The sequence below is a fragment of the Anolis sagrei genome, chromosome 3 (genome assembly GCF_037176765.1).
Source record: "Anolis sagrei isolate rAnoSag1 chromosome 3, rAnoSag1.mat, whole genome shotgun sequence".
NCBI classification, from domain to species: domain Eukaryota; kingdom Metazoa; phylum Chordata; class Lepidosauria; order Squamata; family Dactyloidae; genus Anolis; species Anolis sagrei.
This window is the reverse complement of record NC_090023.1, coordinates 216,754,942-216,777,377: the sequence shown is the minus strand read 5'-3', so window position 1 is coordinate 216,777,377 and position 22,436 is coordinate 216,754,942. Positions and strand designations below refer to the sequence as shown.

The 22,436-nt window shown below is 42.2% G+C and overlaps 2 protein-coding genes across 5 annotated transcripts in view; both read left to right on the top strand.

Moving 5' to 3' along the window:
• KCNIP2 (potassium voltage-gated channel interacting protein 2) overlaps window positions 1-11,258 on the top strand; it is a 151,417-nt gene extending 140,159 nt beyond the window's left edge. For all 4 annotated transcript variants that reach the window (XM_060768252.2, XM_060768253.2, XM_060768251.2 and 1 more), the window contains 5 exons: window positions 816-886; window positions 3,334-3,441; window positions 3,577-3,681; window positions 5,613-5,675; window positions 6,028-11,258. In XM_060768252.2, coding sequence (XP_060624235.1) covers window positions 816-886; window positions 3,334-3,441; window positions 3,577-3,681; window positions 5,613-5,675; window positions 6,028-6,075 — 395 coding nt within the window. In that variant the 3' untranslated portion in view covers window positions 6,076-11,258. The remainder of the gene's footprint in view (window positions 1-815; window positions 887-3,333; window positions 3,442-3,576; window positions 3,682-5,612; window positions 5,676-6,027) is intronic.
• An 8,095-nt stretch (window positions 11,259-19,353) lies between these two features.
• OGA (O-GlcNAcase) overlaps window positions 19,354-22,436 on the top strand; it is a 29,440-nt gene continuing 26,357 nt past the window's right edge. The window contains exon 1 of the mRNA XM_060768254.2: window positions 19,354-19,881. Coding sequence (XP_060624237.1) covers window positions 19,647-19,881 — 235 coding nt within the window. The 5' untranslated portion in view covers window positions 19,354-19,646. The remainder of the gene's footprint in view (window positions 19,882-22,436) is intronic.

The following is a 22,436-nucleotide window of genomic DNA, read 5'->3' as shown; positions in this document are numbered from 1 at the left end:
AGTAATTTCCCCACTGTTATGAATCATAATGTAAATATCTGATATATAGGATGTATTTTAATTCACTGGATGACATTTGGCACAAATACCCAATACGCCCAAATGTGAATACTGGTGGGGTTGGGGGCATTGATTTTGTCATTTGGGAGTTGCAGTTGCTGGGATTTATAGTTAACCTACAATCAAAAGCATTCTGAACTCCACCAACAATGGAGTTGAACCAAACCTGGCACACAGAACTCCCTTGACCAACAGAAAATACTGAAAGGGTTTGGTGGGCATTGACCTACACCCAGAGACCACTATGGACTCGAACAATGATGGATCTGGACCAAACTTGGCACAAATACTCAATATGGCCAAATGTGAACACTGATGGAGTTTGGGGAAAATAGACCTTGACATTTGGGAGCTGTAGTTTCTGGGATTTATAGTTCACCTACAATCAGAGCATTCTGAACCCCACCAATTATAGAATAGGGCCAAAATTCCCACATAGAACCCCCATAACCAACAGAAAATACTGTGTTTTGTAATGGTCTTTGGTAACCCCTCTGACACCTCCCATGCAAACCCCAGGTTGAGAAACGCTGGTATAGATGTTATATATTATCTTGATTTTTATTATAGAAATGTGGAGCATGTATTTTCACAGCATATTCGTCTTCTGTTATCTAAGAAGGATGGCCATCATTTCATGACACCTAAAGTATCTTTTTAAAAATTGCAGCTGAAGTCAGGTTCGCTTGTTCCCTGCCTGTTGCCCTTGCTTGTGTCTTGCTCTTAATTGATTAGTCTAATGCTCTTCTCTGCAGATTCCAGTACTTATGCAACTTTCCTTTTCAATGCGTTTGACACTGATCACGATGGCTCTGTTAGTTTTGAGGTAAGATTCTAAGTTTTCTTATTTACATTCTTGACAGACTTTCCTGTAATCAGAAATCACAGAAGGAGAACAAAACTGAATGTAGTAAGTTTGGGCTTTGCCACGAAATCAATAGGTTTTGGAGTCTTTACTGGCATCATGGTCAAATTAGATTTGATGCGGATGACTAGGACGGTTTTAAATGGTGTATTTTAATATTTTGATAAATGTTTTTTAATGTTTATGTATTGTATATGAAATTGTATCCCGGCATTGAATGTTTGCCGTGTATACGCTGTGCTCCGCCCTGAGTCCCCTTCAGGGCGAAAAGGGTGGAATATAAATGTTTTAAATAAATAAATAAATAAATAAATAATATTAACAGCTGTTTAGTGTAACAGAAAGAGGGCACCTATATTCAGTAGCCTTGCCAGGAGATAACATTATGTAGTGGTTTGAGCACTAGAAGATGATTCTGGAGGCCAGGGTTTAAATCCCCACTTCACTATGGAAACCCACTGCGTGAACTTAGGCAAGTCAAACTCTTAGCCTCAGAGAGAAGCAAAGGCAAATCCCCCTCTGACTAAATCTTCCCAAGAAAACCTTATAATAGGATTGCCATAAATTGGGAACATTTTGAAGGCATGCAACAGTTTTACTATATAAAGTGGATCTTGTTGTCTACTGGAGTTTTGTTCCAGGACCATCAGCACCCCACCAATATCAAAATGTGTGGATGCTCAAGTCCCATTATATATAATGGGATAATAAAATGGTCTCCTGTATACAAAATGGTGAAATTAAGTTTTTTTAAAAAATATATATTTTATTGGTTTCTTAGAATACATCAATACTTTCTATACTCTTATATTCCATACTCAGTTCATTACATCAACTTTAAGTATGTATGTGTGTGTGTGTGTGTGTGTGTGTGTATAGTATCTTTTTTTGTTCACCTCTGTGCCCCCCCCCCCCCCTTCCAAGCCACTTTAATTTACATTCTCTTTCCAAAATACCATTTCTTCTTGTGGAGGTAATTTCCCATCGACTTCTTTTAATCCGTTCTCAATAAATTTTCCCTAAACTTCATCAAAGTCATTTTCCTTCCATACCCCTTTCCTGACTCTTAACCTACATTGCAAAATTCTCATAGCTTTGGAATGGGAGATTGGCCACACCTGCCCACTTCACTTTTATTTGCCTTTGCACCATTAAAGCCCTCTTCCAATTGTCTTGCTTGAAGAGTGTGGTATCCTGGCTAATGGGCCCCATTTAGTAAGACTCAGTGAAATGGATTACTAGCCATGGTAGAATCAAGGTAGAAGTATATATGATAGTTGTTTAGCGACCCAGATCTATCAGTAGGTTATGGGATGTCAGACCCCATCCATTTAAGGGCTAGAATACTTTTCTGCTGTATTCATTGCACTTCATTATTTATTGGTATTATGTCCTTTCAGACTGATTCTGACTCAGGACAACCCATTCACATGTTTTCTTTTGTAAGATTTATTCAGAGGGAATTGATGTCACCTTCCTCTGAGGTTGAGAGTGTTGCTAAGTAGTCAGTACACCAAGCTGGCTCTTCATCACTTACCACCAGTAAACCTCATCTTACAACAGTAATGAATGATAGTATTTGGTACCAAAGGAAATATTGTGGATTCTTAGACTTGCTACCAGTTCCAGTTCAGAACACTGATCTCTCCCTGACCAAGGGCACTTACTAAAAACTAACTCAAATGTCCAGCTAAGTCACAGCAATTAGTAGAAACCGCTCCTCCAACTTCATATATTGAGCTGCATCAGGATTACATGTTCAAGCTAGGAATAAAAACAGCCCTGGCTCTTAAATACAGATGTGTATGCTGGATTCCAGAATATGTGAACACTATATACAACTGATATGCCATTGCAGACCCACTGAATCTATGGAATTTTCATCAATTCATCAATGTTGACATTCTAATTGATTCAAGGTGTCTGCTGTAGTTGGCACTGTCCATTGGATTAAGCCTATGTATTACAGGAATGCCTTTCTATTTGACAGAGCAGTGGGGCCACCTCCTGGAAGCATCTGAACCTGCATCTCTAGGCCGAAAATGGTACCTTGCTCTGGTGACTAAGACCAGATTAAAGTGGTTGGGACCCTGAGACAGTTTCTAAAATAGGATACCCTTTGTGCATGTGTGCACTACTGTCAGACTGGTGACATGTAAATCTCAGTGTAAGACTAACAGCTAGATCTCCATGCATTTCTATTTATTTAGCACAATAAATATGGATTATAACAAATACACTGACAGATTCAGAAAGTGACCAAGGAAGAGCCAGTTGGTAGACACTTTTCTAACTATATCCTTTGCTGCTGAGATCTGTAGCCAGTAAGTAGTCTGAAACATCTGCCCTAACAATTAATACACCAGCCCTGAGTCTTGGTGACATCTTTCTCTTTTATGTTCCTGCAGGACTTTGTGGCTGGCTTGTCTATTATCCTACGTGGCACTATAGATGACCGGCTCAACTGGGCTTTCAACCTCTATGACCTGAACAAGGATGGCTGTATTACCAAAGAGGTAGCTATGGGGAAAAGTGGAGCCATTGGTACCAAGAAAAGGCAGACTTTCCTAGTGCTAACCACTTTGATAAATGTTTGTTAGCCCATATGGCATGATTTATTCCTACTATTCTTTCTGTGCTCTGACATACAGGAAATGCTGGACATAATGAAATCCATTTATGACATGATGGGCAAGTACACTTACCCAGCCATGCGAGAAGAAGCACCCCAGGAACATGTTGAAAACTTCTTCCAGGTAAGGCTAAAACTGTAAAATTCCCATGTCACTATCCTATGCAGCTAGGAGTTATGACTGCCTGTTATTTGGGTCCAGATAATATAGAGAGTAATAATGGCGGGTATCCTCCTTCTCAAAGGCTTAGTACAGAGTTTTGTCAGAGCCTTCTGCCTTCTTGGTAGACCCATTCTCTCAAGATAGAAACTAGAAGGACTAGTTTCCAGAAATACCAACATTTATTCAACCCCAGTGTGTTTTGGGAGATAAAACACATTGGGGTTGAATAAATGTTGGTATTTCTGGAAACTAGTCCTCCTAGTTTCTATCCTGACTGTGTGGATCATAATAAATTGTGGCAAATTATTGGTGGTATGGGTGGTATACCTGTCTGTCTCCTGAGGAATCGGTATAACAACCAAGTAGCAACAGTAAGAACTGACCATGGAACAACAGACTGGTTCAAGATTGGGAAAGACGTACGGCAGGGTTGTATACTCTCACCCAACCTGTTCAACTTGTATGCAGTTAAAGAGGGTTCCTTCCGCCCCCTTGAAGTTAAAGAGGGCTCCTTCCACCCCCTTGAAGAAGAATTTTCCCTTTTAGAATTACTTGCTTTTTCTTTCATTTCTTCGGCATGTTGCTTTAAGAAGATTCTTCGTTAGCCTTTTTTGATGAGAGGGGCTGGCAATTATTGCGATCCCTTGGAGCCATCCAGGTGTCCTCGGTATCCCAGACCCCCTCGGTTCCCCACCCTTGAGAGGTGAAGAGACCCTGGGGCCTCCGACAGATACCCGCTGGACTCCTGTGTTCCCCCTGGTATCAATCCACCGGAGGAGGGGAGCTTTCGGCTTGACCTGACGGCTCTACGCAGTTGGGTTGCCAGGAGCTCCTAGAAGCCCCTGCCTGCTGCCAACACCACTCCCCCAGAAGTCCAACATTAACAATCTTAGATATGTGGATGATACCACTTTGATGCCCAAAAGCGAGGAGGAGCTTTCTAACCAAGGTGAAAGAAGAAAGTGCAAAAGCTGGGTTGTAGTTGCAGTTACAGTTGAACATAAAAAAAAAAAACCAAGATTGTGGCAAGAACACTGATTGATAACTGCCAAATAGAGGGAGAAAACATGGAGGCAGTGACAGACTTTGTATTTCTAGGTGCAAAGATTACTGCAGATGCAGACTGCAGCCAGGAAATCAGAAAACGTTTACTTCTTGGGAAAAGAGCAATGACGAATCTCGATAAAATAGTGTAGAGATATCACACTGGCAACAAAGATCCACATAGTCAAAGCAATGGTATTCCCCATAATAACCTATGGATGTAAGAGCTGGACCATAAGGAAGGTTGAGTGAAAGAAGATAGACGCTTTTGAACTGTGGTGTTGGAGGAAAATTCTGAGAGTGCCTTGGACCGCAAGAAGTCCATACTTCAGGAAATAAAGCCCAGCTGCTCATTGGAGGAAAGGAAATTAGAGGCAAAGATGAAGTACTTTGGTCGCATCATGAGAAGACAGGAAAGCTTAGAGAAAACAATGATGCTGGGGAAAATGGAAGGAAAAAGAAAGAGGGGCTGACAAGATGGATGGATGGTATCCTTGAAGTGACTGGCTTGACTCTGAAGGAGCTGGAGGTGGTGATGGCTGACAGGAAGCTCTGGTGTGGGCTGGTCCATGAGGTCATGAAGAGTCAGAAGCGACTGAACGAATAAACAACAAAGTCCTTCTATTCAGCCAGTGTGGCATAGTGACTTATGCTATGACTTTAAAAGTCAAGGTTTGAACCCTCACTTGGAGATTCAATTTGGATGGAGAAATAGCGAGAACTTGTATAATTAGGCTGGAGACATACCTGTTGGTTACAGATATTGCAGTAGGCTCCTTTATACATGCTGCTGCTGAAGCAAAAATAATCTTTGTGTCAAATTCTTTTACTCTGTGCTTACATTTTAGAAAATGGATCGAAACAAGGATGGTGTGGTGACTATTGAGGAATTCATTGAATCCTGCCAAAAGGTAATATAGCAATTCATCATGTGTAATTTCCTGGTAAAACTGTTCTAAGATCACCAGGATGTTTAAAGAATTACTGGGAGGCTCATTATCTAGGGGAATGTAGAAGTTGTATTAAAAAAAGTAATATGACTGAAGTATGGAGCAAAATAGCTGCTCTTTTAGTGGTAACCAATATAGAATTAAAAGGGGATGGGAAGAAAACTGGTTTGAAAAGTCTTTTTTGCCCACAGTACAAGTTTCTGGAGAAAGGACAAACATGAAGGATTATTTGCTAACATAATAGTTCATCTTTAGACCGTCTTCCTTGTTTCCTTCCATATTCAAGGGCTTAACACTCTTTTCTTTCTGACAGGATGAAAACATCATGAATTCCATGAAGTTCTTTGACAATGTGATCTAGGCAGCCACTGCTGGAGCCCAGACCTTCATATCCCCAGGGCTTCTCTCCTTGGTGTATCCCTCTGAGGCACTCTTCTCTTGGCTGCATAGACAAAGCAGCTTCTTGTCCACACTGGACTGGGTGACTTTTGTAGAGGCAATCCTCATTTATTCAAGCTGCACCTAGGGAAGTCCCTACAATGGGAACGAATTGGGAGGTTTTGGCTAGGTTGGGCCAAGGCCCAGCAGAGGAAATGGCTGGCGTTTGCAACCACTTCCTCTGGGCATTGAAGACAAAATGGACCAACCTGCTGCCTCCATCCCCAGGAAACTGCACTGTCCAGTGTTGTCACCAAACAGTGTGCCCACCCTTCAGGGCCTTCTAATCACAGCAACCCTGTCGCCTCCAGTAGACTTCAAGTGGGTTCCACAGTACCAAATGGCAATGCAAACACAGTGATTGCAAAGGACTCATAATGGAGCTGGTGTATGTGCAATCTTCCCTCTTCCTTACATGAGGGGACTTCATCTGATATATACCAAGGTTCTCATTGCACATGTGCTATTACCCTTATGCTTCCAACATTTCTTGGCATCAAGGTATCTTGCAGCCCTGGCATTAAATTCAACAAATCCTTAGCATTTCTGGAGAAGAACTTCAAGTGGGGAAAAGAGGGCTTTGTGGGATTTTGCTTTGTGGCTTCTTTCCTTTGCACCCACAACAAAGAGAAAATGCTGCACCATTCAAAACAGTTAGGTGCCTTTAGGTTTTATTCAAAAATCAGGAGAGGCAGAGTGAATTATGCTAGGATTTCTGTGGAGAGGTAAAGTGCTGGGCCCAATAATTGGGCCCTACATTGTCCATGATGCCAGTTCCCAATAATGCTAAAAGGTACCAGAAGAACAGGGTAGAGACAGAGAGGCCATCATACTAGAAACAATCAGATCAGAGTGGAATTCAAATCTGTTTCTGTATGATTTCAATGGGCAGAGCCTCCCGTGTGCTTAGAGATATTCATGAAGCACCTTTTGCAACTAGGTATTAAACAGGAAATGTATGTTAAAGAGCTTTGATGTCCTTGAGCGAGAAATGCAGAGATCAGCAAAGGGCTGTGGGTAGCAATGCATCTGAAGTCATGAAAAAATCTAGTCATGAGGGTTAAAAGTGGCATCAACCAAGTGTAGGGTTCTGTCATGTGCCTTGAGATGAAAATTGTGTTTGAGATGAAAACATGATTTCTATAATACCCATTGGTATACTGAGATCAGGGTGTCTGATAGAGGTAAAGCAAGGGCCAAAAGGGTCATATGGGGAGAGGTAGAGAGAATCTTTGCTGCTCCTTTCTTTGGCCAGTTCTCTCCTTTCTCTGTAGCTTTCCTTTACTTTCTGTCCATCTCAGTTATGCTACACCTTTTCTGTTACTGTCCTCAGAGCAAGAAGGCCTTGGACCCCTCAGTAGCAAAAGTGTTATGAGCAGCCAGCAACTTCAGAACCTGTTTATAAAGCTCCAAAACAGTAACAGGTTCTATAAAAGTTTTGCAGCTCTTGTGAAGAGACCTGTCCATGCTAAGTGAACAAGACTAGTAAGAAAACAAGAAATAATGCAGTGGGCAAGGAGAATCAGGAGACAGTAGAAGAGGGAAAAGGAAGTTATTTTGATGTTTCAAGAAATATTTTGCCAAAAAATAGATATCTCAGTCTTTAAGATATGAATAACAACTGTGAAGCTATGTTTATGCCCAGTGACAGTAGTGGTACTGAGGGACAGGAGAATCCAATAGGAAAACTAAGTGAAGACAAGATAAGAGAAGCAGTGTGATGTAGGGATATGAAGTGTGGTCTAGAACCCTGACATTTATTACAGCATGATAATACTCGATTTAAGCGGAGGGGGCATGTGATAAAAATAAAAGATGGAATTAGCTGAGGCATTCAAGTAGAAAGATATGGAAAAAAGGCCAATAATTAAAACAAAATGGCTGAAATCTGACCAAGGGTTTTCTTAGGAGAATTTAGAGCAAGAAAACTAGCAACAGTACAATGACATTTGTGATTTAGGCAATGCATGAAGAAACAAAGATGATGTTAAAGGTGATAATGTGGTTCTTTTGGCCACTTTAAGTTGAGGGAGCTCCACCCCATCCTCCTACTTGCCCTTGTTGTGGTGCTCCAAAATATGCTGATCTGTGAGGGTGATGGGAATTATATTCCAACACTTCTGGAGAGCACTGCATTGATGAAGGTTGCTGCATCAAAACAAAAGGTGTGTGTATGGGATGGGGTAGTGGCCTATAAGCAAATTAAAGGTTGGGGAATATACAATATGTGAACAGTAGAGACAATATCCTCTATCCTAGCTCATCTAGTTTCCCCTAAAGTACACAAGTTACTTCATCACATTTTTAATATCCATCCACAGTCCTCCTTTTATCCCGGCTGCAATTATTCTCATATATATATATTGTTGTTGCTGTTCCTTCATTTTAACATCTGGACATTCTGAAGTTTGATCCTGCAATTTCAACCTGCTTGTAGTTTCAGCTCTGAGTAAGCATTTGTACTTGTATCAAGCTTCAAAGTCCTGCTGAAGTGAGAGCCTCTGGTCTGTAGAATGCAGGCAGAATGTGTCCATTCAGGAGAGACTCTTCCCAATGGGTGGAAGGACTGGATTGAGACTGGAGGTAGAACTGGTTGGCTCAGAATTTATAAGCTATGCAAACAGACCTCCATGTGCACTAGACCCCAAATGAGGCTCTACCCTTTCCTGAGACTGCCATTTCACCTCCTGCCAATCCATCACACTACCTTGAAGGACCCCTTCATCTCTAGTTTAAACAGTTGAGCATCTCAACAGAGGTTGGGGTCTGGGGGCAGCACTAAATCTACCCGATAGTTTTCTTTTAATTTGTAACCTCCAAGACCTGTCAGTTCAACTTTCTGTACACCACTTTAAATGGTTCCTTTCTCTTGGCTTACATTTCCTTCTGCCTGTGCCTCCAGTTGGTTTTAATCCATTACACGCCCCTCTTAACCGTTCCCAAACCCACACATACATTTTCTGCAGTGAAATCCAATATACTATTTTTGTACTCAATTGTCTTCCATCAATGAAAGGCATTTTCTGTACACAGATATTTCCTACCTTAGCTCTTTTGTTCTTCCCCACCAAAATCTTTTGTTCCATTTATGTCACACTTAAGTTAAAAAAACCAACAACCCACAAACACTCAAACCTGCAGAAGGAAAGTATCATGATAGTGGTGGTGAGAAAATGTCATACGAAATCTCACTCAGACCAGCCAAAATACTTTTGTATTGCCCCACTATCCTGCAATTGTTCCTTGGTTATTTTCAGGACAGCAGCTTCCTCAAAGAGTTTGTGTGTGTTTAGTGTCAAAGCATGTTAATAATGAGCATGTCAAAGTATTTGATTCAACTGTTGTCACCTAATGGCAGATCATCTTTCAGTATACAAGAAGTTTCCAAGTGACCAGGATTCGAATGTCTGATAATTGTGTGGAAATTTGCAATACAGAGGATGAAACCTGTATTTTATACCTCACACTCTATAGGCATTATATCAAGATTGTACTACTCTAGAAGAAAGTAGTTCTGCAGCTCAAAGTGGCTCACAGGTTAAATGGGTGGAAGCACCAGCTGCTGTCAGAGCATTCTGGTGAGAAGGTTGACCACATGGGACAAAAAAAGGCCTGATTGCCATGAAAAATTACCATTCTCCTTATATCATTATTTTATCATGGGTATTGGTCTGCCCTCAGTTTTTTAGAGTGGGTCTTTAGAATGGTCTTACAGGATATGGTATTTCCCACTTCTCATTTCCCCCTTAATAACAACCTAACATGGTTTTTCTGGAATAGGGAATGGGATTTTAGTGCATGCCTGATTACAAGAAGCAAAGCAGAACAGAACCATTTGAATGCTGCTGTGTGCAAAAATGCAAAGTAGAATTAGTCCCAAAAGGCTGTTTTAACTTAGGCTCTAAACTGGCTTATCTCTGGGCTTTTTAAAAGAAAGACCAAGGTATACTTTCTCATATCTTACCAGCTAAGTTGACTGAAAAGTGCTAACAGGTGCAAAATACATATACAAGGAGATACAGTACCTCATACTGTATTAAGCTAACAGTCCATCCATCTCGATACCATCTGCCTCTATAGATAGAGGTGTTTCCCCAGCCTATTATCAGTTTTCCTTAAATAAAATGTGAACACCAGACCTATGAAAACATAGTCTTCTTCCTTAACACGCCAGGTATAGTCTTAGGTCTACTAGAAACTACACTAGGGAGCTAGGAACCAATAAGGGATGCCACTTTATTATGGCATCTACAGTGAGCTTCCCCATAACTTCATGTTAAACCAAAACCTTGAAAAAGTTACTTTTTGGACTACAACTCCCACCATGCCTGGCCAAACATGGCCAGTTGCAACCTAAAAAGTAACTTTTTAAAATTTGAAATAGGGGTTGGATCCCTTTCTGAGGAGACAATACCCTACCGTGAGGGTTTACACCTAAGAAACAAATCCTAAGACCACGTCCTTAGTATAACTTTCAGCAGAGACTGCCCTCATTCTGACAGCCTTGAATTAAACTGTTAGTAATATGATCATGAATTTATACACCATCACTCTTTTAATGCATGGCATTTTCAAACTATGTGAGATGTTATGAGTGCAACAGTCAGGTTATTCTACAAATAATGAACATAAAAAGCAGGAAGGCACGAGCTCTTCATCTGGTGTTACACTGTACTCTCTTTGTTCCTATCATGGTGGTTCCATTCAGAATATTTCATGATTCTGCAAAAATAATTTCCTAACTTAACACATCTTTCACCATCTTGCACAATGTTATTTTGCTTGAATATATCTCCATTTTTTTCTTGATGTACCTAATCTGATGGCTATCATGACACAAGTGAGGCTGCTATATTCAGGTTGAGAAGCTATAGTTTTGTCTTGCTGTCTACTGTTTCCTTCTTCACCGACACGCCAGCAGCATCTTTCTACCTGTGCTCTCACTACAGTCATCCAGTGGGGGCCAGACACTCAAGTCCCGCTGCATTAGTGGGGCACACCAAGCTCTGTTATCAGCTTTGCATTTTCAACTCTGTATATTTTGTATAATAATGATAAAATATGACAATAAAATGCAACCACAATGGCTATGCACAAACACAAAAAGTCTCTGTTGCTGTTTGTTTGCCCATATTCTTATCTCCAGATTAGGTTCTGTATCATTATCCTCTATCTGAACACCTTCCTCTTGAGATATGAGCTATAATGATACTTAGGAGGTATGAATTCTTGCTGAAATCTGGATTTTTTTAATTCAATAGTACTATAAATGAAAGGAGCCAGCCAAAATCTTCAAAAACTGTTCTAACAGCTTGTTGTGAAAATGGAATCAGTATCATGCATGCAAGCAATGTCTCTTCCTCTTTTCCTAGCTTGAATTTGTTTCAGATCATTGACATCCTTAGAGTGTCTTATTAAAGCTAATTGGAAAATGGTTATAAACATTTACCTAGCTAATCAGCCATGAATAATTTTATATAAAAACTGAAAATGGACTCCAGGAGTTCAGAATCCCCAATGGTGACTGTCTCCAAAGCTTAGCTTTACATGTACTGCTATAGCTTTCCCGTGACAACCTGTCCCAACATTGTGAGGTCTTTGGCACAGGTCAGATAGTAAAACCAATCAAAACTGGTCCCATTTAACAAAGCTTAACTAAAATAACAATGTATAAATGTATAAATGAGTATAAAAATGAAGTTGAAATGTTCTATTAACTTAAATTAATACACTTATTAAATCAGCTTGAAATTGATAAATATTACGTACTATCACATATTGAGTAGTTTTACTGCTGACTAAACTGCTACAGTATAATTTTACAAATTGCAGCACCTAAACCAATTAATTACAAAAATATATAATTCCAACTCTCACCAAAGCCAAAAGAATGCAACCACTGCTAAGTCCCTTAAGCTTGTCGTCACTGTTGCTGTTTCTTAATGGATGTATTCATGTAACCAGGGTTTGGTGCCTTCTCTATGCTAGTACAATCCACTCATCTGTCACTTTTCCCTAACAATTCTCTAACCATCCCTTCTTTTCTTTAACAGTACATTCATATTCTATATTTCCTATCCTAGAACTCAAGACAATTTACATGACATTCTAAGGTAGCTGTCGGTTAGCTGCTACTAACTTTCTAATGCTCAGTCCAGAGATTGCACACATTTTATACATTAAGAATTCTGATTCATGTGGATCCATCCCCCGACATTTGAAGTGACCACATCATTTGCCAGTTAAAACAAACCATCCTCCAAAATGGTCAAAATTAAGGCTGCTGGGAAGTTAGTTATGCTGTCGTAAGGGTGGAGAAATCATCTTTCTACCCCCTTCCTGCATACTTGTACTTACAGCCCTCAGCGAATCAAATACCATATAAGTGCTTTGGAAATAATTATAACAAAAAGGAAATATACAGACTCCCCTCTACAGATCATGAGTTGTAATAGCAGCTCTCTACAGAGGCTGCTATCCTTGCTCAATGGGAATTCAGCAAAAAAAGTTGCAAAATTTCCATTGGGTTGTGAGATACAGTTGTCCATCCATATACACAGATTCTGTATGCATAGATTCAACCATTCACAGTTTGAAAATATATTTTAAAATTCTAGTAAGCAAATATGCGATTTTACCATTTCATAAAAGGAACATCATTTTATTACATCATAATTGTACTTGGAACATCCACAGAAGAATAGTAATTTCTAGCCATTATTATTACAACAATAAGTTTTTCCTTTCTGAAAACATTTGTATGTGCTTCTATAAATATATTAAACACTGTAAAAATGCTGTAAAATACAATTAGGCCAAGGTAGTATTCAGAGATGCCTGGAGATAATGATGTAGTGATAAAGCATTCTAATTTTTTTTTGATACATACAGAAAAGCCAAAAACCATCAGGGACTCTTTAACTCAGAAATGGCAAGGAAGGAACTCTGTATATGCAAGCTGATAATGTTATATGCTACTTGGAATCTAGAAAATAGATGCAAATATGTTTTCTAGTAAAATAGAAATGTTAGGGTAGGGCAATGAAATTACCAACCTGCGTATAAAATATAAAATAATGCAAAAGAAGCATGCTTTTGAATGACATTTGCGTAAAATCCTTTGCTACTACAGGCATGGTCACCAACTCATATTTTAAAATAACTGATATTACTTCTTTCTGAAATTGTACAAACAATTGTTTCTTCCTGAATTAAAAAGTATTAGGCTCTGGAATGTAGTTAATGTTAGATTCCTTCCACATCATTTCTTTGAATCATTTCTGATTTATAGCAACCCTATCATGGGGTATTCTTGGCAAGATTTTTCCCGAGTAGTCCAGCACTCAAATCTTTCACTATGTTGGCTATCTAGCTGGTATTCTTGTAAACCAAACTTAGGCAAACATCCAGGTATTTTGGACTTCAACTCCCAAGATTCCTAACAGCCTGTTTTAAACCCTCAAACAGCCAATGTGGCTATAATGAGAAGATACAGGTCAAAGCCATGACGTTCCAACTGTTCTTCTACCCAATCTGCTCCAGGGTCATACAGAAATGTGGGATTGAGCAGGTAAGGCCTTACTAGAAGTACAACTTTGTAGGGGTCTATCTATCCTGTACATTTATGCAGTCTTCAATGCTATAGAATCATTTTGAGTTGTCATTTTGCAGGGTCTTAATACCTTCTCTGCCAAAGAGCACTTTTGCCTCTTCAAAATACAAATCCCAGGATACCATCGCATTGAGCTATGGCAGTTAAAGTGCTGTGAAATTACATTAGTTCTAATTCTCAGCCGTTTCTCATATATCAATAAAAACACTAGTGTAAGGGTGACTCTGGACCTAAGCTGTTACTCTATCCAGGTAACATGAACTTCCCATAGAACTGGAAAAGTTTGCTTAGCACAATTGTGCAAGCCCTCCCATTCTGACTGATCTCTGTTGCACAACATCTCTGGCTTGGACTCCATGTTAACAGCAATATCTGAGGATGTAACATGAGCACCTGCTTGTCCAGTTTTGATGGATTCATTTCAATTGGTCCAGCTCAAGGATGTGGACAAGATCCTTGAAGAAGCAAGAGTGGCCACATGCATCCTAAACCCCTGCCCATCCTGGCTAATAAAGCCAAAGGGGGTTTGGTAGGGTGGGTGAAAGAGATGGTTAACGCCTCCTTACAGAAAGGCAAGACTCCAGCAAACTTAAAAGAAGCTGTAATTAAAATGCTGTTGAAAAAAACATCATTGGACCCCACCGAATTGAACAACTTTCGGCCAGTTTCCAATCTTCCTTTTTAGGCAAAGTCCTGGAATGTGTGGTTGCCTCACAACTCCTGGGGTTCTTGGAAGACACTGATTATCTAGACTCTGGCTTTAGACTGGGACATGGTACTGAAACAACCTTGGTAGCCTTAGTAGATGATCTAAGCTGAGAGCTGGACAGGGGGAATGTGTCCCTGTTGGTTCTGCAGGACCTCTCAGCATCCTTTGATACCGTTGACCACGGTATCCTTCTGGAACGCCTCGTGGATATGGGACTTGGAGGTACTGTTTTGCAATGGCTCTGGTCCTTCCTTGAGGACCATTCCCAGCAAGTATTGCTGGGGGACACCTGTTCGACCTCACATCCATTGACTTGTGGAGTCCCACAGGGATCAGTATTGTCCCCTATGTTGTTTAACATTTACATGGTCACTGGGAGAGATTATGCGGAGTGTTGGAGTGAGATGTCAGATGATGTTCAGCTCTATCACTACTTCCCAGCTGTTACTAAGGAGGCTGTTCAGGTCCTGAACCAGTGCTTGGCTGCTGTGATGGTATGGATGAGGGAGAACAAATTTAAATTGAATCCAAACAAGACAGAGGTCCACCTGGTCAGTCGCAAGACCGAACAGGGCATAGGGTTACAGCCTGTGCTAGATGGGGTCACTCTCCCTTTGAAGACACAGGTTCATAGCTTGGGAGTGATCCTGGAACCCCAGGTCTCGGTGGTAGGTGGGGAACTTTTGCACAATTAAAACTTGTGCACCAGCTGCATCCGTACCTTGAGAAATCAGACTTGGCCACGGTGGTCCATGGTCTCGTTACGTCCCGAATAGATTAGTGCAACACACTCTACATGGGGTTGCCTTTGAAGACTGCTCGGAAGCTCCAACTAATCCAATGGATGGCAGCCAGGTTGCTCACCACAGCGGCATACAGAGAGCAACCCCTCTGCCGGACCAGCTCCACTGGGTGCCAATCTGCTACTGAACACAATTTGAAGTGCTGGCTTTAGCCTATAACGCCCTGAACAGTTCTGCCCCAGCTTACCTGTCTAAACATATCTCCTGCTATGAACCATTGCGAAGTCTAAGATCGAAGGGAGAAGGCCCTGTTCTCGGTCCCACCATCCTCACAAACTCGACTGGTGGAAATGAGAGACAGGGCCTTCTCAGTGGTGGCCCCTCGCCTATGGAACTCTCTACCCAGTGACATTAGATTGCCCCCTCCCTCTTGTCTTTTAGAATGAAACTCAAAACCTGGTTATGGGACCAAGCGTTCGAGCAGTAGAGGCAGCAATTTAGAATGAGACCCAATTTGTGTGAATCACAATGGACTGACCTGGACTATGATTTCAAACCTACATGATTTAAAAAATATTTTAGTAATTTTAAAGCACTAACAAATTGTTTTAATTGCTTTTATCGTTTATTACTGTTGTTGGCATTGAATGAATGCCTGTTGTGAAGCTGCCCTGAGTTCCTCTCTGGGGCTGAGAAGGACAGGATATAAATATGCAAAATAAATACATAAAACATGTCTGACAGGAGCAGGAAAACTCTTATCTGCTGACACTTTGGGGATTCATCCTGGCAATAAGCATATGCAAATCAGTAGTGACAATGGCACCTGTTGTCTGTCTCAGCCATTTTCTCATTTCTCTGTCAGTGTCTCTCTTTATCCAGTAGGCTGCCAGGATATGGATATAGAGCTCTTGTCAGAAGTCTAAATGCATAAGGCTTTGAAATGCAGTTGAAAACAGCATATGGCTGTAGAGCTGCAGGTTGCACACCCAATTTTCAGTATGTTTGAATATTTTTAATGTCCTGGTATCATAATCATTATAAGTTTATCATGACCAGCATTTAGCTTTGGAAAATGTTTATTAATTGAAAGCATTTACAGGCAGTCCCCAAGTTACAAACATCTGACTGACAAATAACTCATAGTTAAGAAAGGGAGAAAGACAACAGGAAATGAGAGAAATCTATCCCTAGGAAGGGAAATTCACTCCTGAAAGTGTTATCATGGGAAAGGGGGTCTCCACGGAAGCCTCTTCACCAATCCTTGTTTCCACAACTACCCAATGTTTTCAAAATCAGATTATCACAGGAACAGAAAGTGAGGTGAAATCATCTGAATGGCCATAGACAGCAAAACACTACCAGGGTGTTAATCTTTTTTTTATCTTCCAAAGCTTTTAATAGATAGATAGATAGATAGATAGATAGAGCTACACTTAAAATGTTCTTGTTCCAACTTACAAACAAATTCAACTTAGGAACAAGGCTACAGCACCTATCTTGTTCACAACTCTGGGACTGCCTATATATCCCACTCTTTACACACTCACACAAATTGCCAGAGCAGCTTATAAAATAGCATGATTGTCTAAAAAAAAAAACCTCCCATGTTTACAACCTATACTTGAAACACCACACACAAGAAACATGGAAAGGGATTCAGAACTATAAAGACCACCTAAATGGAAACAGCTAAAATGGCTGCTCCCAGGTGACAGCTGAAGAAGAGCCAGAGACACAATGCTGTCACATATGTAATGACATGCAGTGCCATTTTTGTTGGAAAGGGCCATTACTGCTCAGCAGGATAAACTGTTTTTTTTGAAGTCAGGTAACCAACAACAGAGTCTGAAAAACCAGTTGTTGTTTTTTCATGTCAGGAGCGACTTGCGAAACTGCAATTTGCTTTTGGCGTGAGAGAATTGGCCGTCTCAAGGACGTTGCCCAGGGGATGCCCGGATGTTTTGATGTTTTATCATCCTTATGGGAGGCTTTTCTCATGTCCCGGCATAGAGAGCTGGAGCTGACAGAGGAAGTTCATCCATGCTCTTCCCAGATTTGAACCTCTGACCTCTTGGTCTTCAGTCCTACCAGCACAAGGGTTTAACCCACTGTACCACCAGAATTCACCAGATCTGTATGATTCACCTACCTTGGCTTCATCTAGGCAAATTTATCTTATTGATAGGCTGAGAATGCATTGCAGTTCTGATGCTAATGAATAAGCAAAAGACTAGCTAAATAAACCAGATCAGTCATCTAAACATAGCTCAATGCCTGGTAGCATCTTCCAGTATTTTGTCATATCATTTCCATGGGAAAATGTGCACCCACCAGAGGCGGCCCTAGGTAATTTTCAACGGTAAGCAAACAGCATTTTGGCACCCCCCCCCCCCCCAAACCAATCACTGATATATATTTTCTGTTTGTCATGGGAGTTCTGTGCACCATATTTGGTTCAATTCCATCACTGGTGGAGTTCAGAATGCTCTTTGATTGTAGGTGAACTATACATCCCAGTAACTACAACTCGCATATGTCAAGGTCTATTTCCCCCCAAGAGCGCCTCAAGAGCGCCCCATGGCAAAATAAACTATACTGCAAATGCTTACTTTGCGTAATGGGTTGAGCCGCCCCTGACACCCACACTGTAGAATTGAGCTTCAATAGCTCAATGAAATGGAATCCTAGAAGCTGCAGATTGTCGGGTCACCAACCCACTTTGGCAGAGAAGACTAAAGATCTAGTAAGCCTGCAACTCCCACGATTCCGTAGCATCAAACCGTGGAATTTAAAGTGTTGTCAAACTTTCTAGATCGATCACAGTCTGGTTTGAGACCCAGGCACAGTACCGAGACGGCTTTGGTCGCCTTGGTGGATGACCTCCGCAGGGAACTGGACAGGGGGAGCATGACCCTGCTGGTTCTCTTGGATATCTCAGAGGCTTTTGATACCATCGATCATGGTATCCTTCTGGGCCGGCTCTCCAGAATGGGACTTGGGAACACGGTTTTACTGTGACTTCGGTCCTTTCTGGAGGATCGTTCCCAGATGGTAAAGCTGGGTGACACCTGCTCGGACCCCTGGCCATTGACCTGTGGGGTTCCGCAAGGTTCCATACTGTCCCCCATGCTTTTCAACATCTATATGAAACCGCTGGGAGAGGTCATCCGGAGTTTTGGAGCTAGGTGCCACCTCTATGCAGATGACACACAGCTCTACTACTCCTTTCCACCGGAATCCAAGGAAGCCCCTCGGATACTGGACCTCGGATACTGGCGGGTTATAAATAAAGTATTATTATATGCACAATGGAGGACCTTCTTGCAGCAACACCAGAAGCACTCCAAGTGGCTAGATACTGGTCAAAGGACATCTAATCAACTACCAAACTCACAAATTTTGTATTCTGTATTTTGTCTGTTTGTTTGCTTTGTTGTTAGAAATGTAATATAATTGACTGGTTGCTGATGACTCGATAAATACATTATTATTATTAATTCTACAGTGCGGATACCAAAACCTTTTGATCTATTTCCTTTTAAGAAATCAGAGCTCTGAAACGTGACTTTGATGGACCCATAATCTGAGGCCATAGTATTTGGGGGATCAAGTAGTTGCAGATTAAAAAATGTCACTCTCCATAAAAAAACATCCTCATTTAGAAAAATCACCTTCATTTTATCCACCTAAACTTGTAAGAAGTGTCTTTGCGAAGGGCCCGGCCCTGAGCTCACCTGGGCGGGGTGTTTTGCTCTTACTGTGGTGTCTAATCTGAATTTGAGGCCCACGAAGGCCCCCAACGTTGCTCAGCAACGCAGGAAAGTGGGTCAGGCCACAAAAATAACCGAGCCACAAAGCCAACCGGCCTCCCCTTCCGAGGCGCCAAGCTCCGCCCTTTGCGCAGAGGAAGAATTCAATTCAACTCCGGAGCTGATTCCGTTTGCGCTTGCGCAGTGACACCCACTACTTTGTTTATTTACGCCTCCATTGCCCCTCGGCGCCAATCACGCATGCGCCCTGGCTCCCACCCGCCGCAAGCATGCGCAGTGGGTCGGGGCGTTATTCTTTGCGCCTGCGCAATGGCACGACCCTGCTCCTCCGACCCTACAGGACATGCGCAACGAGAAGGCGACCAGTCCGTCGCGCATGCGCAGTAGGTTTTTTCCTCTCTCACTTCACCCAGCCCGGTTGCAGTCTATTCGTTCCTGTTTTTGTTGAGTGCCTCACTCCTCCGCTTGGCGCGTGCAAGAGAGAGAGAGAGGAAAGGAGGGAGGAGGAGGTTACACGTGACCAGCGCCCACCGTCCCGATTGGCCGGCGCCCGAACAAGGCGGTTGGTACTGGCGCCGACCGGTTGGGGCTGGTTTTTTTCCCCGCGCAGGCGCAGCCCGTCCCGCTGAGAGAGGAGAGAGTGGGAGAAGAAGGGCGATGGCGGCGGACGGGAGTCCTGACGCGGGCCTAGCCGGGATGGCCGAGGAGGCGCGCGGGGAGCCGCAGGGCGCGCCCGGGGGCAGTCCCGACCCCGTCGCCGCCGCCTCCTCCTCCGCCAACGAGCAGGCCCCGGCCAGGCCTGACGCTACGGGGCCGGAAGCGGATCCGGAGCGCGTCGCCGCCGCCGTGGGCAGCCGCGGAGCGCGGCGCTTCCTCTGCGGGGTCGTGGAAGGTAGGAAGTAAGGAGAGGCCCGAGAAGGAGGCCGAGCCGCCGCCAAACAAAGCCGCCCGCCATTCTTTCCCCCCTTCTTGTGGCCTCAGGCCCCGCCTGGGGAGCGAAAACAGAAAATAAAGGGTTCAGTCGGTTTCGCATCGGTTAGATCAGGCCTGGGCAAACTTGGGCCTTGCAGGTGTTTTGGACTTCGACTCCCACAATTCCTAACAGCCTCAGGCCCTTTCCTAAGCGGCTGAGGGGGGACAGGAAGGGGCCTGAGGCTGTTGGGAATTGTGGGAGTCGAAGTCCAAAACACCTGCAAGGCCCAAGTTTGCCCAGGCCTGCTATAGATCTTGTAAAACTACAACTCCCGTGAGCCCACAAAGCACGGAGCTATAGCACTTAATGTGCTGTAGGGCCTCATTCTACAGTGGAGATGCATCCTCAATGCTATGTGATCACGGAAGATTTTATTTATTTATTTGCCACATTTATGCCCCGTCTTTCTCAACCCTGGAGAGGACCGAAGGTGGCTTTACAGACAGGCAACTCTTCGAGGCCTTAAAACTATCTATATAAATAAAAATGTAATGTGGGATTAACAGAACTCAACAACCACTGGGTGAATTGTCACCAAATTTGGACACAAGACACCTAACAACCCAATGTATGTCCTTCACTCATAAAAACACAGTAGAAGGGACTTAAAAAGCCCCCAAAAGGTAAATGATGAAAAGTTAAATGACAATACAGAAAAAAGTGAAGGAAGGGGAGAAAAGAAAGAAAGAGGGAGGGAAAGAAAAGGAAATGGAGAAGGAAGGAAAGAGGCAGTCAAGGAAGAAAGGAGAGAAAGAGGGGAAGGAAGGAAAAAGAAGGAAAGAAAAAAAGTGGGGAAAGGGGGAAGATGAAGAGAAAGAGGGAGGGAAGAAAAGAGACAGCAGAAGAGAAAAAAGGGGGGGGGGAAGGAAGGAAAGAGATAGAGAAGGGAAGACAGGAATGAAGGAAGGAGGGAAAGAAGAGGGGAAGGTTGGCCACAGCAAAGTGTTGTGGGTACAGCTAGTAATAATAATAATAATAATAAATTTTATTTAGTACCCTGCCACCATCTCCCCAACGGGGCCTCGGGGCGACTTACAGGAGGCCAAGCCCAACAGCATATTACAATAAAATAAAAACCAGAATACAGTAAAATACATACAATATATGAACACGAAAAACAATATAAAATGCAAAACAGAATCATACACAGTAAAATAACAATGATTGGGCCGCATATGCAAGATAAAATACTAATACTAAAAAATTCAATTAGGGTGAGATAGGAATGGAGCAGATTGTTTGTGAGGGAGAAACTCATAAAGAAACGGGGTCGAAAATAGACCTTCGTACAGGTGGGGAAATATACTCTGGCGACAAAAACATTGAGGGGGAGTATGGCTACTCTCTCAAAGCGCAATGGAAAAGCGAGGTTTTAAGATCCCTCTTAAAAGTTTCTAGGGTGGGGGCAATGTGCTATCGAAGTAGACAGTTTGAACTAGAATTTAAAACACATTAAAACATTTAAAAACATTACATTCACTATTAACCACACGATCCGCACTGGTAGTCTTGGGCATTCCAGTTACCATTGCACATACTTCCATATCCATCTATTGCACTACAGTTGCTCTCCAATGGCCCAAGGCCACTCTCTTTCAGAAGGTCAGAAGGGAGAGGGCTGATCTAGTTGTAGTTTTACACGTTCTTTAGCTTTCTCTGCCAAAAATGTGCTGTCGTCTCACCCTCCAACTCCAAGGATTCCATAGCACTGAGCCAGGGCATTTAAAGTGGTGCTGGACTGTATTAATTCTATAGTGTAGAATGATGGATGCACCCACAGCGAGAAAGTTCATTACGTTTATTCATTTATTTATTTATTTACTTTGTTTATACCCTGCCTTTCTCTATCCCGAAGGGGACAGAAGGTGGCTTAAATAGAGGTAATTATTCCATGCCTTAAAACACATAACAATTGTAAAAAATTAAATTAGATTAAAATTGAAACATATTAACATTTAAAAACATTCCATTCCATGTTAAAATCACGCCATCCACGGACCTAATCTTAATGTCACTGGGGAGGGAGGTCCATAGCTGAGGGGTCACCACTGAGGAGGCCCTGTCTCTCATTCCCACCAGTCCTGCCTGCAAAGGAGGCGGGACCGAGAGCAGGGCCTCCCTGGATGATCTTAATATTCAAGATGGTTCATAGGGGGAGATACGTTCGGACAAGTAAGCTGGGCCATAATAGTTACAACAGAATAGTTACAAACATGATTTACAGATGTTTAAACAGTGTAAGCTTCTCCGTGACATATGCTCTACTTATTGCATAAGTGCCCCAAGCAAAAACGTTAAGAAATTGTGGTGTATGCTAAGAAGACATCCAAGAAACCCTCAGCACGTTCAGTGACGAACCTAGTTGATGTTTGATGCTACTCAAATGATTAGATGATGCATAAGAGTACAGTAGTCTTCATTGTAGATATATGCGCTTGATTATACATTTTGGGGTCCTTCCAGCACAATGTGAA